Source organism: Nicotiana tabacum, chromosome 12, assembly GCF_000715075.1.
Source record: "Nicotiana tabacum cultivar K326 chromosome 12, ASM71507v2, whole genome shotgun sequence".
Classification (NCBI taxonomy): domain Eukaryota; kingdom Viridiplantae; phylum Streptophyta; class Magnoliopsida; order Solanales; family Solanaceae; genus Nicotiana; species Nicotiana tabacum.
Window position 1 is genome coordinate 129,508,703 of NC_134091.1, and position 17,324 is coordinate 129,526,026.

A 17,324-nucleotide genomic window follows, 5' to 3' on the forward strand; every position below is an offset into this window, starting at 1 on the left:
GTTATTTGGAATGCAGAACATGGGTTTGAAGTTGATGAAGGTGTGTACAGATTCATTGTTGATTTTAGGACCATGACATGTACTTGTAGATCATGGATGTTGAGGGGCATTCCATGTCAACATGCAGTATGTGCATTCTATGATAGAGAAATGGACCCAGATGATTATGTTGCCCACTGGTATAGGAAGAAAACTTTCCTTAAAGCTTACCAGCATTTCATTCAACCAATTCCTAACATGAAGATATGGCCACATTCAACAAATCCATGTATAGAGCCTCCGGAACCTAAACCTATGCCAGGTAGACCAAAGAGATGTAGGAGAAAAGCCAAGAATGAACTAAGGAAAAGGCATGGTAAACTATCAAAGAAAGGGGTAAAGATGACTTGTTCAAATTGCCAACAAACACGCCACAACAAATCTAGATGCAGCAATATGGTAAGTTCTCATATTTGTAATTCTGTCTTTTATATTCTTTTTTTTGCAATTCTAATATTCTTTTCTTTTACTTCTGTCAGCATGTTCCAAGAAGTGCTACTCAACAAAGTCAAAATATGCCACCACCTCCACCAAGATCATCTCCGGAAATACCATATCAACAAAGCAATCCATCATCTATATGTGAGGATACAAGTGTTATCAAAAGACAAAGCAACAATCAATCAACTAGGCTTGGTAGGGGATAAGGAAAAGGAAGAGGAACTACACTTGGCATTGATAGGGGTGTATTCACATCTGCTACAGGAAGCTCTACTACCACACAACCTTCAGCACCTCAATCTATAGGAGGCCTTGGACTAGGCAGGGGAAAAGGAAGAGGAACTACACTAGGAGGAGGCACGACTAATACAACAACCATAGGACATAAAAGGCTAAGGCATACTGGTTTTGGGATTTTCACTGACACTATGACTGGAACTACTATCCTGAATGTAAGGGTGTATAGTTTATTGTAATGTAGTTTTGTGGGTTGGGTCTGTTTTTACTAATTCATTGTATTTTATAGCCTGGTATATCATCTGAGAGAGTCATATCAGCTCGGACATTCAAGGATACATCTACAACTAACATAGACATTGGATTTAAGCCCCCCGGATTGAAGTTTAAAGGAAGAAATGCAGTGACAAGGTCACGACTTCAGCAGATGAGTGCAACAAGGAAAAAAACCCTTCAAGTCAAATAAGTTCAGCTGCATCTACATTGTGAAGCAGACCAGCTTTTGTTTATGTTATCTAAGATGCCACTGCCAGTTTGTTGTTTGGGCATTTATGCTATATTTGATACATTATGCTCTGTTAGAGTTTACTAGTTTGGGCAGTTATTTGATTGGGAAAACAATGCTATGATTTTGTAATTTGTAGACCAAAACAATGCTCTATTTTTTAGCTTCAATGTGGTCACGAACCGGAATTCCCACCGTCGGGACCGTGATGGCACCTAACATTCCACTTGCTAGGCAAACTGACATTAGAGAATTATTAAGCCAACCCTTATTCAATTTAGTAAATAATAGCAAATAAGCTAAAATGGAATACAGCGAATGCGGAATAATAAATAAAACAATTTCATTAATTACTAACACTCGGATCTAGAGTTACAAGTCACGAGCTACTTTGATTTAATACAAACAGAGTCTGAAAAGGAAAAAAAATACAATGTTTTGAAGTAAGGAAATAGTAAATGATAAAACTAGGAAGAGACTCCAGGGTCTGCGGACGCCAGCAGATCTACCTTGGGTCTCCTGATAGCAAATCCAAGCTGCTAAGCCTCACGATCAACTAGGACTGGTACCAAAATCTGCACAATATCAGTACAACCGATCCCATGTACTGGTAAGTGTCGAGCCTAAACTCGACAAAGTAGTGACGAGGCTATGACAAGACACCCACATAATAAACCTGTGCAGATAACAGTATATGTACAAGAAAAACAACAATAGCAGCTAAACATGTACTATTGGGAGGGGAAACATGCTGAGGGGAATACGAGATAGAGAACTATAGCAGAATGGTAACTTTAACAGTCAATGTACTATGAATCAATAAGAACAAGTAAATACAGTAAAGGAAAAATGCACGGCATCACCCTTCATGCTTTTACTCTCAACCTCCCCAGAAGATCAATAGAAATGGCACGGCATCACCCTTTGTGCATTAACTCTCATAACATGGAACGGCATCACCCTTCGTGCATTAACACTCACAATATGTCACAGCATCACCCTTCGTGCATTAACACTCACAATATGGCACGACATCACCCTTCGTGCATTAACACTCACAATATGGCACGACATCACCCTTCGTGCATTAACACTCTCCCTTACCATAATGCAATGAACAAATAACAACAGGGAGATAGAATAACAAGTACAAGCCTTACTTCAACATTTGGTTCCACAATATCAACTTCAACTTCGGAATCAATACTCAATTATCACCAGAAGATCCATAAATATGATAAGAACGATAAATTTAACAATACTAGTCTAAACATGGATAACATGAACAAAGGAAGCTATAATTGCAAGAAACCAAGCCCTGCCCGCATGCTTTAACCTGACTACAATGTATAAGTACTCGTCACCTCACATATACATTGTTCCCCAACATTTAAACATGTAGCAAGTAGACAAACAAGTCTTATTCCCTCAAGTCAAAGTTAGACGCAATGCTTACCTCGCTCCATAGGCCATTCAATGCTCAATTATTGCTTTTCCTCTAGAATCCACCTCCAAGACACTCATATCTATCCACAAACGACTCAATAATATCAACTATTGCTAAAAATATCAATTACAATGCATAAATTTAGATGCCCCAAAACTTTTCCAAAAAAAGTCAAAAATTGACCCTAGACCCGCTTGGTAAAAACCCCGAGGTTCAGACCAAAATCAATTTACCCACTCACCCCCGAGCTCGATTATGTAATTTATTTTAAAATCTGACCTCAATTCGAGGTCTAAATTCCAATTATACAAAAATCTCTAATTCTACCTAAATCCCCAATTTACATCATGAAAATCCTAGATTTTTAGGTTGAAAACTCATGAAATGTAATGGTTAATTGAAAGAAAGTAGGTTAGAATCACTTATCAACAAATTGGGGAAGAAAATCATATAGGAAAATCGCCTCTAGCTCTTCTAGTTTTGAAATTTTCGAAAGAATGGCAAAATCCTATTTTAGGTTCTGTTTTGCGTGAACACTGTCGCATTCGTGAAGAGCTATGCCTTAATGGCTTACGCGATCGTGGGAGACTCAACGCATTCGTGAAGGTATAGCCCGCCTCACCTTCGCGTTCGCGAGACAGGGCTCGTGTTCACTTAGAGCCACCACTGATTTACCTTCCCAGCCTGCCTATTGCTACGCGTTCGCGTGTGACAATTCGCGTTAAGAGAAATCCCCCCAATGCTCCCCGTTCGCAACAGTAGGCTCGCGTTCATGTAGGAGAAAAACCCACCCAGCCTAGTTCACACATCGCATTCACGAGAGTGCCTTTGCGAATGCGAAGAAGGAAACCAGAAAGCACCTGAAACTGCAGAAAAACCAAAATTTCTAAGTTCAAATCATCTCGTAGCCTATCCGAAACTCACCCTAGCCCTCGGGGCTCCAAACCAAACATGCACACAAGTCCTAGAACATCATAGGAACTCGCTCGCGCGATCAAAACACCAAAATAACGCCTAGAACTATGAATCGGATACCAAATCAAATGGAATTTTCAAGAAAACTTTAAGACTTCTATTTTCACAACCGAACGTCCGAATCACGTCAAATCAACTCCGTTTCTCACCAAATTTGACAGACAAGTCATAAATATAATAGTGGACCTGTACCGGGCTCCGGAACTAAAATACGGACCCGGTATCAACAAGACCAAACATCAGTCAATTCTAAAAATCATTAAACTTCCAGATTTTTAATTTTCAACAAAAACTCATAACTCGAGCTAGGGAGCTCCGAATTCGATTCCGGGCATACGCCCAGGTCCCATATTTTGATACGAACCCACCGAGACCGTCAAAATAGGGATCCGAGTCCGTTTATTTAAAATATTAACCGAAGTCAACTCAAATTAATTTTTAAGACAAACATTCTTATGTTTATCAGTTTTTAACATATAAGCCTTCCGGAAGAACACCCAGACTGCGCACGCAAATCGAAAAAGGCTAAAATAAGGTTTTTGAGACCTCGAAACACAGAATTTGGTTCTAAAATATAAGATGACTTATCGGGTCATCACATTCTCCACGACTAAAACAACTGTTTGTCCTCGAACGGACATAGAAAAGTACCTGAGCTGGTGAAAATATGTGGATATCTACTCCGTATATCTGACTCGGACTCCCAAGTAGCTGCCTCAATGGGCTGACCTCTCCACTGCACTTGAACTGAAGGATAACTCTTAGACCTCAGTTGTCGAACCTACCGGGCTAGAATAGCCACTGGTTCCTCATCGTAAGGCAAATCCTTGTCCAACTGGACAGAGTTGAATTATAACACGTGGGACGGATCGCCGTGATACTTCCAGAGCATGGACACGTGGAACACCGGATGAACTGCTGATAACCCCGGTGGCAACGCAAGCCTGTAAGCCACCTATCCCACTCTCTCTAGAATTTCAAAAGGTCCGATATACCTAGGGCTCAACTTGCCCTTCTTTCCGAATCTCATTACACCCTTCATGGGTGATACCCGAAGCAACACTCTCTCTCCGACCATGAATGCAACATCACAAACTTTACGGTCGGCATAACTCTTCTGCCTGGACTGAGCTGTGCGAAGTCGATCCTGAATAATCTTGACCTTATCCAAGGCATCATGTACTAGATCTGTACCCAACAACCGAGCCTCCCCCGGCTCAAACCACCCAACTGGAGACCGGCACCGCCTACCGTATAATGCCTCATAGGGAGCCATCTGAATGCTCGACTGGTAGTTGTTGTTGTAGGCGAACTCTGCAAGGGGCAAGAACTGATCCCACGATCCTATGAAGTCTATAACACATGCGCGGAGCATATCCACCAAGATTTGAATAGTGCGCTCGGACTGCCCGTCCGTATGAGGATGAAACGTTATGCTCAACTCAACCTGTGTGCCCAACTCATGTTGTACTACTCTCCAAAAATGCAAGGTGAACTGTGTACCTCGATCAGAAATGATAGACACGGGAACACCATAGAGACGGACGATCTCGCGGATGTTAATCTCTGCCAACCGCTCCGAAGAATAGGTAACTGCCACAGAAATGAAATGCACTGACTTAGTCAGCCTCTCCACAACGACCCAAATGGCATCGAACTTTCTCTGAGTCCGTGAGAGTCCAACAACGAAATCCATAGTGATACGCTCCCACTTCTACTCAGGAATCTCTATCTTCTGAAGCAAACCACCAGGTTTATGATGCTCATACTTTACTTGCTGACAATTCAGGCACCGAACTACATAAGCAATTATATCCTTCTTCATCCTCCTCCACCAATAATGTTGCCGCAAGTCCTGATACATCTTGGCGGCACCCGGATAAATAGAATATCAAGAACTATGTGCCTCCTCAAGAATCAACTCACGAAGTCCATCCATATTAGGCACACAAACACGGCCCTGCATCCTCAAGACTTTGTCATCTCCAACAGTAACCTGCTTGGCACCGCCGTGCCGCACTGTGTCCCTAAGGACCAACAAATGAGGGTCGTCATACTGCTGATCTCTGATACGCTCAAACAAAGAAGACTGAGCGACTGTACAAGCTAAAACACGGTTGGGCTCTGAAATATTTAACCTCACAAACTGGTTGGCTAAAAATCTGAACATCTGATGCAAGTGGCCTCTCACCATCTAGAATGAACGCAAGGCTGCCCATACCCGCTGCCTTTCTACCCAAAGCATCGGCCACCACATTGGCCTTCCCGGGGTGGTACAAAATAGTGATATCATAGTCTTTCAATAGCTCCAACCACCTCCTCTGCCTCAAATTGAGATCCTTTTTCTTGAACAAATACTGAAGGCTCCGATGATCCGTGAAAACCTCACATGACACACCATAAAGATAGTGCCTCCAAATCTTCAGTGCATGAACAATGGCTGCCAACTCTAAGTCATGGACAAGGTAATTCTTCCCATAAACCTTCAACTGTCGCGACGCATATGCAATCACCCTTCCCTCCTACATAAATACCGTACCGAGCCCAACACGGGATGCATCACAATATACCGTATAAGACCCCAAACCTGTGGCAACACCAACACCGGCGCTGTAGTCAAAGCAGTCTTGAGCTTCTGAAAGCTCACCTCACACTCGTTTGACCATCTGAACGGGGCACCCTTCTAGGTCAACCTGGTCAATGGGGCTGCTATAGATGAAAACTCCTCTACAAATCGACGGTATTAGCCCGCCAAACCCAAGACACTCCTGATTTCCGTAGCTGAAGTGGGTCTAGGCCAGTTCTGAATTGCCTTAATCTTCTTAGGATCTTCCTGAATGCCTCTGCTGATACAACGTGCCCCAAGAAAGTGACTGAATCCAACCAAAACTCGCACTTTGAAAATTTAGCATACAACTTGCTGGCTCTCAGAGTCTGAAGTATAATCTGAGATGCTGCTCATGCTCCTCTCGACTGCGGGAGTAGATCAAGATAACATCAATAAACACGATCACAAAGGAGTCCAAATAAGGATTGAACACTCGGTTCATCAGATCCATGAATGCTGCTGGGGCATTTGTCAACCCAAAGGACATTACCATAAACTCATAATGCCCGTAACGAGTCCGAAAAGCTGTCTTAAGGACATCAGATGCCCTAATCCTCAACTGATCGTAGCCATATCTCAAATCAATCTTCAAAAACACCTTGGCACCCTGAAGCTGATCAAATAAATCGTCAATCCTCAGCAATGGATACTTGTTCTTTATGGTGACTTTGTTCAACTGCCGATAATCTATGCACATCCTCATCGATTCATCCTTCTTCTTCACAAACAACACAGGTGCACCCCAGGGTGAGACACTAGGTCTAATGAAGCCCGTATTAAGAAAATCTTGCAACTGTTCCTTCAATTCTTTCAACTCTGGCGGGGCCATACGGTATGGCAGAATAGAGATGGGCTGAGTGCCCGGAGCCAAATCAATACAGAAATCAATATCCCTGTCGGGTGGCATCCCCGGCAGGTCTGTAGGAAGCACCTCTGGAAATTCACGAACAACGGGTACTGAATCCATGGAAGAAACCTCCGTACTAGAATCACGTACATAAGCCAAATAAGCTAGACACCCCTTATCGATTATATGTTGAGCCTTCATATAAGAGATAACCCTGCTAATAGAATGGCCAGGAGTCCCTCTCCACTCTAATCGAGGCAACCCCGGTAAGGTTAAGGTCACCATCTTGGCGTGACAATCCAATATAGCGTGATAAGGTGACAGCCAATCCATACCCAAAATGACATCAAAATCGACCATATCAAGAAGTAGAAGATCTACATGAGTCTCAAGACCCCCAATGGTGACCACACATGAACTATAAATACGATCTACAACAATAACATCTCCCACAGGTGTGGACACATACACAGGAGCACTCAAAGAATCACGAGGCACAACCAAATATGAAGCAAAATAGGATGACACGTAGGAATAAGTAGAACCCGGATCAAATAGAAATGAAGCATCTCTACTGCAAACTGAAACAGTACTTGTGATAACAACGTCAAATGACTCAGCCTCAGGCCTGTCTGGAAAAGCATAACACCGAGGCTGGGCTCCATCACCCTGAACTACGTCCCTGGGACGACCTCTAGCTGGCTGGCCTCCACCTATAATGGCCTGACCTCTACCTCTAATAGTCTGGCCTCTACCTCTGGCTGCCTGACCCCTGCCTCCGGCTGCCTAAGCAGGTAGTGCATCAACTCGTGTCGGAACCATGGCATGAGAAGATGTTGTGAGCTGCCCGATGCCCTAGGGAAAAATCTAGCAATGTGCCTCGGATCACCACAAGTATAACAGGACCTCGACTGCTGTGACTGCTGACCCTGAAACTGACCACGTCGACCTGAGTAACCACCCTGAAAACTCTGGAGCGTAGGTTCACTAATAAGAGTTGGTGGTGCATTATAGTCTAGATGGTAGGAATAAGGAATATGAGGTCCACGACCACCTGAGGCACCGTGGGATGCCTGGAGTGCTGAATGAAACGGCCTGGGAGGATGGCCTCCACCAAAAGTACCCCTGCCTTCAGATGAGGCACCGCTGAAACCCCTGGAATGACGTGGTCTCTTGTCAGACCCCTTACCTCCTTGAGCAAGAACCATCTCGACTCGCCTGGCGACATTGGCGGCCGCTTGAAAAGAAATCTCACTCCCAATCCCCTTAGCCATCTGCAATCTGATGGGCTGAGGAAGTCCGTCAATAAACCTCCGCACCCCCTCCCTCTCGGTAGGAAGCAGAAGAATAGCATGATGGGCCAAATCCACAAAACGGGTCTCATACTGGGTAACAGTCATACCACCTTACTGAAGACGCTCAAACTGACGACGGTGCTCCTCTCTCAGTGTGATAGGGAGAAACTTCTCTAGAAAGAGCTGAGAGAACTGGTCCCAAGTAAGAGCAGGTGACCCCACTGTTCTGGTCAACAAATAATCTCTCCTCCATTTCTTGGCGGAACCAGTCATCTGAAATGCAGTAAAATTGACCCCATTTGTCTCCACTATACCCATGTTCCGTAGCACCTTGTGACAACTGTCAAGATACTCCTGGGGATCCTCTAAAGAAGCATCACTGAAGTGAACTGGAAAGAGCTTGATAAACCTGTCCAATCTCCATAAAGCCTCAAAAGACATAACTGACCCATCACCGGTATGTGCCGCAACAACCGATTGAACTACTCTGACTGGATGAGCGGCTGGAGTCTGATACTGGGGAGCCATCTGCTCCGGAGTGTGAGTAGCAGGAGTTTGTGCTCCTCCTCCAGCCTGAGAGACGGCTAGTGCCATGGGGAATGCACCAGTCTGGTCCACACTCTCCATAAAGCCCATCAAACGGACCAAAGTATCCTGAAGCACTAGGGTGGCAATAAACACCTCTGGGACCTGAGCTGGTCCGACAGGAACAGTCTAGGCTGGAACCTCCTCATCAAACTCTACCTGAGGCTTCACCGCTAGTGCTGGTGTTGTTGCTCGAGCTCCGGGCTGAGCTCTTCCCCTGCCTTGACCTCTGGCCCTCGTAGGAGCTGCCACTGGAGGCTCTGGCTACTGATCAGTGGAAGATGCGGTACGTGTCCTCGCCATCTGCGAGAGAATAAGAGTAGAAGAGTTCAATTAGCATTGAGAGAACAAAAATCGCACGACAGAGAAGAATAGAAGTAAAATTTGTTCCTAAACTTCATAGCCTCTAAAATATAAGCACAGACGTCTCTGTACCGATCCTCCAGACTCTACTAAGCCTGCTCGTGAATTGTGAGACCTAGGCAACCTAGTGCTATAATACCAACTTGTCACGAACCAGAATTCCCACCGTCGGGACTGTGATGACGCCTAACATTCCACTTGCTAGGCAAGCCGACATTAGAGAATTATAAAGCCAATCCTTATTCAATTTAGTAAATAATAGCAAATAAGCTAAAATGGAATACAACGAATGCAGAATAATAAATAATAAAAACTTCATTAATTACTAACACCCGGATCTGGAGTCACAAGTCACGAGCTACTATGATTTACTACAAACAGTCTGAAAAGGAAAACAATACAATGTTTTGAAGTAAGGAAACAGTAAATGATAAAACTAGGAAGAGACTCCAGGGTCTGCGGATGCCAGCAGATCTACCTTGGGTCTCCTGACAGCAAATCCAAGATGCTAAGCCTTACATCAACTAGGACCGGTACCAAAATCTGTATAATATCAGTACAACCGACCCCATGTACTGATAAATGTCGAGCCTAACCTCCTCGACGAAGTAGTGATGAAGCTATGACAAGACACCCACATAATAAACCTATGCAGATAATAGTATATGTACAAGAAAAACAATAATAGCATCTAAACATGTACTATTGGGAGGGAAAACATGCTGAGGGGAATACGAGATAGAGAACTATAGCAGAATGGTAATTTGAACAGTCAATGTACTATGAATCGATAAGAACAAGTAAATACAGTAAAGGAAAAATACACGGCATCACCCTTCATGCTTTTACTCTCAACCTCCCCATAAGATTAATAGGAACGACATGGCATCACTCTTCGTACATTAACTCTCATAACATGGCACAGCATCACCTGTCGTGCATTAATACTCACAATATGGTACGACATCACCCTTCGTGCATTAACACTCATAATATGACACGACATCACCCTTCGTGCATTACCACTCACAATATGGCACAGAATCACCCTTCTTGCATTAACACTCTCCCTTACCATAATGCAATGAACAAATAACAACAGGGAGATAGAATAACAAGTACAAGCCTTACTCCAACATTTGGTTCCACAATATCAACCTCAACTTTGGAATCAATACTCAATTATCACCAGAAGATCCGTAAACATGATAAGAACGATAAATTTAACAATACTAGTCTAAACATGGATAACATGAACAAAGAAAGCTATAATTGCAAGAAACCAAGCCCCGCCCGCATATTTTAACCCGACTACAACGCATAAGTACTCGTCACCTCACATATACGTTGTTCCCCAACATTTAAACATGTAGCAAATAGACAAACAAGTCTTATTCCCTCAAGTGAAGGTTAGACACAACACTTACCTCGCTCCAAAGGCCACTCAATACTTAATTATCGCTTTTCCTCTAGAATCCACCTCCAAACCACTCGTATCTATCCACAAATGACTCAATAATATCAAATATTGCTAAAGAAATTAATTACAATGCATAAATTTATATTCCCCAAACTTTCTCCCAAAAAGTCAAAAATCGACCCCGGGCCTGCTTGGTCAAAATCCGAGGTTCGGACCAAAATTCATTTACCCATTCACCCCGAGCCCGATTATATAATTTGTTTCGAAATACGACCTCAATTCGAGGTCTAAATTCCAATTATTAAAAAAAAAACTAATTCTACCCAAAATCCCAATTTTCACCATGAAAATCCTAGATTTTTTGGTTGAAAACTCATGAAATGTAATGGGTAATTAAAAGAAAGTAGGTTAGAATCACTTACAAACAAATTGGGGAAGAAAATATTTTAGGAAAATCGCCTCTAGGTCTTTTAGTTTTGAAATTTTTGAAAGAATGGCAAAATCCCGTTTTAGGTTCTGTTTTGAATAACTGGGCGACAGTGTTCATCGCGTTCGCGTGAATACGGTAGCATTCGTGAAGAGATGCGCCTTAATGGCTTCCGTGATTGCGGAAGACTCAACGTGTTCGCGAAGGTATAGCCCGCCTCACCTTCGCTTTCGCGAGATAGGACTCGCGTTCGCATAGAGTCACCCCCGATTTCCCTTACCAACCTGCCTATTGTTACGCGTTTGCGTGTGACAATTCGCGTTCACGTAAAATAATCCCCCCTAATGCTCTGCGTTCACGACAGTAGTATTGCGTTCGCGTAGGAGAAAAATCCACCCATCCCAGTTCACACATCGCGTTCGCGAGAGTGTCTTCGCGAACTCGAAGAAGTAAACCAGAAGGCACCTAAAACTGCAGAAAAAATAGAATTTCTAAATTCAAATCATCCCGTAGCCTATCTGAAACTCAGCCGAGCCCTCGGGGCTCCAAACCAAACATGCACACAAGTCCTAGAACATCATACGAACTCTCTCGCGCGATCAAAACACCAAAATGATGCCTAGAACTACGAATCAGACACCAAATCAAATGGAATTTTCAAGAAAACTTTAAAACTTCTATTTTCACAACCGAACGTCCGAATCACGTCAAATCAACTTCGTTTCTCACCAAATTCGACAGACAGGTCATAAATATTATAGTGGACCTGTACCGGGCTCCAAAACTAAAATACGGACCCGGTATCAACAAGATCAAATATCAGTCAATTCTAAAAATCATTAAACTTCCAAATTTTCAATTTTCAACAAAAATTCATAACTCGAGTTAGGGACCTCTGAATTCGATTTCCGACATACGCCCAGGTCCCATATTTCGATACGATTCCAACGCGACCGTCAAAATACGGATCCGAGTCCGTTTACTCAAAATATTGACCGAAGTCATTTCAAATTAATTTTTAAGGTAAATTTTTTTATTTTTATCAATTTTTAACATATAAGCCTTCCGGAAGAATACCCAGATTGCGCACGCAAATCAAAAAAGGCTAAAATGAGGTTTTTGAGACCTCGAAACACAGAATTTGATTCTAAAATATAAGATGACCTATCGGGTCATCACAGATGTAATGCTAGTTCATCACATTATGCAATTGAATGTTTGGGCAGTTATGTTTTCAATTCATGAATATGTTTGGGCAATTATGGTTTCAGTTCATGAATATGAATTTGCATTTCATTCATAACACAATATGGAAGTGCAGCTGAACTTCAATTTGCATAAAAAAAATGGTCATTGTCATTTCATTCATAACAAGATAGTGTACATTAACAAAAGGCCAAATTCCTAGTACCCACTTCCAACATACTACATTGTTCTTAAACTAATAGCAACAACTACAACACCATTATCACCAGCATATCATAAAAATACTACATTGTTCTTCAAACCACCAGCATCAGCAAAGCCAAATACATAGAAACAACAACACCACCACAACAACAAATAACCATTTCAACCGCGCAACTATTTTTTCAGTTCTTTCGACTCTCTTCAACAGACCCTTTATAACCCTCTTAGCTTGGTCGGACATTTCATCATCATGCCATCTGAAGTATTTGCATCCACCTCGACCCTACAAAATTAACAAAGAAATGTGGCCAAAAAAATTAAAAACATATTTCTTTTTTAAGAAATTCAAGAGTCTAAGCAATACGATCGACTTACCAATTTACAACCATAAAATCGACGACCTGGGTTTGCAGGTAACCATGATATAGTCAGTGGCGCATTCAATCCACAGTGACAAATATCCATTCCATTGCATGGAGTTGTTGATTTTTGTGACATAGAACTGATAAACGAGAAAGATGAGGAAGAAATCAGATAAAGATTCAAGCCGAGGCACTTATGCTTCAGTTGAAGGAAAAAATGGCGACTTTGAAAGGGGAAGAAGACGAAAGAGGAATTAGGGCTTTTTTGAGAGAAATAATAGAAAAATCGGGTGTTTTGAAGTTGGTCTAACGATTTTTACCTTTGCAATATTCACCTAAACAAATATTAATAATATTTATGCACTTACTATGTGTGAACATAATGCTCTTTTGACCAGTCATGCATTGTATTTAAATGGTGCAGATCAAAATAGAGTTAAAGTGATCAATAATAAAAGGGATAAGTTAACATGTGAAAATGAGAACTGGAACCGGTTTAAGGTGCGCCTGTATATTTGGCCATTAAGAAATGTAAAACCCACAAGTCAAAGTCGTCTCCTCTTCTTTCCAACCTTCCCTTGTCTTCTTCGTGTCATGTCCCTCCCCCCTCCCCCCTCCCCCCAAACCCCGAAAACAATGGGACGAAACTCATAAAACCACACCAAAATCCTCTTTCTTCTCAACCCATCTTATTGAAAAATGAAAGCACTATTCTTTATTTTCACTATTATTATCATCACCGTAGAAGCTGCAGATATTCTTCCTGGTGCAACCCTTTTAGCTTCAGACCCAAACTCGAAATGGTCCTCTCCAAACAACGCCTTCACTCTTTCCTTCTTACAACTGGACCGCACAAACCAAAACACCTATTTTGCTTCCATTTCTTACAACAGCATACCCATTTGGACAGCCGGCGGCTCTACCGTCAACGGCGGTGCAGTTGATTCCTCCGCCGCACTCCGGTTCTTGTCCAACGGTGACCTTGTGCTCACAAATGGACCTTCAGGTACTGTTGTGTGGAGCTCAAGAACTGCAAATCTTGGTGTTTCCTCGGCTTCTTTGGACGAAAATGGTAATCTTGTGCTTAAAAATGGTACCTTTTTAAACATTTGGTCTACTTTTGATAACCCAACTGATACTATTGTACCTTCTCAGAATTTCACTAAAGATCATGTTTTGACATCTGGGTTGTATTCTTTTAGGCTTAGGAATAATGGGAACTTGTCGCTTTTCTGGAATGACTCTATAGTATATTATAATTCTGGGTTGAATTCTTCTGCTAATGTGAACTTGACTTCTCCTAGTTTGAGAATGCAGCCTATTGGGATTCTTTCACTTTTTGATCCTAGCCTTTCAAGTCCTTTAAATGTTGTTTATAGTAGTGATTATGCTGATGAAGGGAATATTTTGAGGTTCTTGAAGTTGGATAGTGATGGGAATCTTAGGATTTATAGTTCAACTCAAGGGAGTGGGACTCAAAATGTGAGATGGGCTGCTTTGACTGATCAGTGTCAGGTCTTTGGATATTGTGGGAATTTTGGGGTTTGTAGTTATAATGAGACTGGTCCTTCTTGTGGATGTCCTTCAATGAATTTCGACTTTAATGATCCGAATGATAGTCGTAATGGGTGTAAGAGGAAAGTTGATCTTAGTAATTGTCCTTCCAATTCGACTATGTTGCAGTTGGATAATGCTAAGTTCTTGACTTATCCTCCGGAATTGTCTGAGCAGATTTTTTCTGCTGGTATTTCTGCGTGTAGGTTTAACTGTCTTGTTAATGGTGCTTGTGTAGCTTCTACTTCTTTAGCAGATGGTACAGGGATGTGTTATTTTAAACAGCCCAACTTCGTTAGTGGTTATCAGGCGCCAACCCTCCCGAGCACTTCATTTGTTAAGATATGTGGGCCTGCATTGCCTAATCCTTCTGCGGTTTCAGAGACTGTTCAAAAGAAAAATGGAGGGAGGGTTCCTGGCTGGGTTGTTGCGCTTGTGGTTGTGGCTAGTCTCTTGGGTTTGATGTTGTTGGAGGGTGGTTTGTGGTGGTGGTGCTTTAGGAACAGTTCTAAATTTGCATCACTGTCGTCTCAATATGCCCTTCTTGAATATGCCTCTGGTGCTCCTGTGCAGTTCACATACAAGGAGCTTCAGCGGACAACAAAGGGGTTTAAGGAGAAGCTTGGTGCAGGAGGATTTGGGACTGTTTATCGGGCAGTTCTGGCTAATAAGACTGTTGCTGCAGTGAAGCAACTGGAAGGAATAGAGCAAGGCGAGAAGCAATTCAGAATGGAGGTTGCAACTATAAGTAGCACACACCATTTGAATTTGGTGAGATTAATTGGGTTTTGTTCTGAAGGACGCCACAGGCTACTGGTGTACGAGTTCATGAAAAATGGTTCTCTTGATAAGTTCCTCTTTGCGGAAGATCATTCGTCAGGAAAGCTTTTGAACTGGGAGCACCGGTATAATATTGCTTTGGGGACAGCAAGAGGTATCACATACCTTCATGAGGAATGTCGAGATTGTATAGTTCACTGTGATATAAAGCCTGAGAACATATTGTTGGAGGAGAATTACACTGCCAAAGTATCAGATTTTGGCCTTGCGAAGCTCGTTAACCCAAAGGACCACAGGCATAGAACCTTGACAAGTCATGTGAGGGGTACTAGAGGATACTTAGCTCCTGAGTGGCTGGCTAATCTTCCTATAACATCCAAATCCGATGTGTACAGTTATGGTATGGTGTTACTGGAAATAGTGAGTGGAAAAAGAAATTTCGAAGTCTCAGAAGAGACTAGCCGGAAAAAGTACTCTTCGTGGGCATTTGAAGAATTTGAAAGGGGTAATACAGAGGCCATTTTGGACAAAAAGCTCTCCAAACAAGAGATGGACATGGAACAAGTTATGAGAGCAATTCAGGTGAGCTTTTGGTGCATCCAAGAGCAACCATCTCAAAGACCAACAATGGGCAAGGTGGTTCAGATGTTAGAAGGCGTTACTGAGATTGATCGGCCACCTGCACCTAGGGCTACTGAAGGGTCCTTTACTGGAACTAGCTTAAACGCCAGTAGCACAAGCGCTTTTTCAACCTTTGCAGCCTCAGCCCCAGCTCCCTCTTCATCATCATCATTCCAAACTGCAGGTTTCCAGTCTTCGGCTTCTGCAAAGAATGTTGATAAGCCATCATCATCACTTTTACACTCCGAAACTAAGTGAGTCAAAAACCATACACTTCCCATTCCCTACAAGAACTGATGGGAATATTAGTATCTCAAAGGTCATAGTGTGATTGGTATCTTGCAATTCATATTGTATAATAGATAGGTTTTGCATATATATATAAATATTTGCATCTATATAGAGAGGTTGCGACTCGTTTATACTGGAAAATAGCATTCACTTACTTCCCATATCCTATTATTCACCAGAATTTGGTGACTACGTCCATGTCTTTGATGTGTTTGATAAGAAAGCTAGATATATAGTTTCTTTATGAGAAATGAGCAAGCAAAATTGGGGATGGTACCTTTTGATGCCAACATCAACCTCCTTTGATTCTTTAGGAAGGGACCTGAGAGGGAGTGACAAAGTAGGTTGTTTTAGCTTCTTTGCACCAGCAGTTTAAGGCAAAATTAGATTAGTTTAGCTTCTTTGCACCAACAATTTAAGGCAAAATTGGATTAGTTTAGCTTCTTTGCACCAGACTTTTAGACTGCCTTTTTGGTTGTATAAAGAAAATATACTAGAGTAATTACATGTGAGGTAATATCATTTGCTTGTAGAATAGTAAATTAGTCACCTTAATTCACCACTAGACAAAATAGCAATTTAAGTTAGTCTTCTAATTTTCAGCTATAAAATTTGTTACACTTGACAAATAAGTTAAATTACATGTGCAACGCACGTACACTAAAACTAGTTAGGTCAATCATACCTTGGGGCTTGTAAGCTACGTCTGGATGTAATTACTTTTTGGTAAAATAAATTTCGATGGTGAAAATGGCAAACATCTTAATTTGAAGCATCCATACCAAATATACTTTACCGGACTAAAAATGACCTCTTTGGAGTAAAATGGAATTTGTATTTTTAAAACAAAAACTACGCTTTAGTCCGAATTTTTTAAAACATTTATTTAAACTAAAAAATGACAGAAAATAATCAATCAATCAAAGAAAATACATAATAGGTTTGAAATGAACAACAAAAAATAAAGAGAAGATTTGAAGCCAAAAAAATATAAGTATTTGAAAATTTTGGTATTGCCATTACATGACTACTGCGTTTACATGGCTAAAAATTCTAAAGTGAACAACTTTATTTAGTTTATGTCAAATAAATCAGTAGAGATTTTTTTTTTGGGGGG

At 41.7% G+C, this 17,324-nt stretch overlaps 1 protein-coding gene across 1 annotated transcript; it reads left to right on the forward strand.

Annotated features, from left to right (window-relative positions):
• The first annotated feature begins 13,446 nt into the window (after positions 1-13,446).
• On the forward strand, positions 13,447-16,348 carry LOC107781326 (G-type lectin S-receptor-like serine/threonine-protein kinase At1g34300). The gene has a single exon (XM_016602014.2). The coding sequence runs from the start codon at positions 13,661-13,663 to the stop codon at positions 16,172-16,174; it is 2,514 nt and encodes an 837-aa protein (XP_016457500.1). The 5' UTR covers positions 13,447-13,660; the 3' UTR covers positions 16,175-16,348.
• The last annotated feature ends 976 nt before the right edge of the window (positions 16,349-17,324 follow it).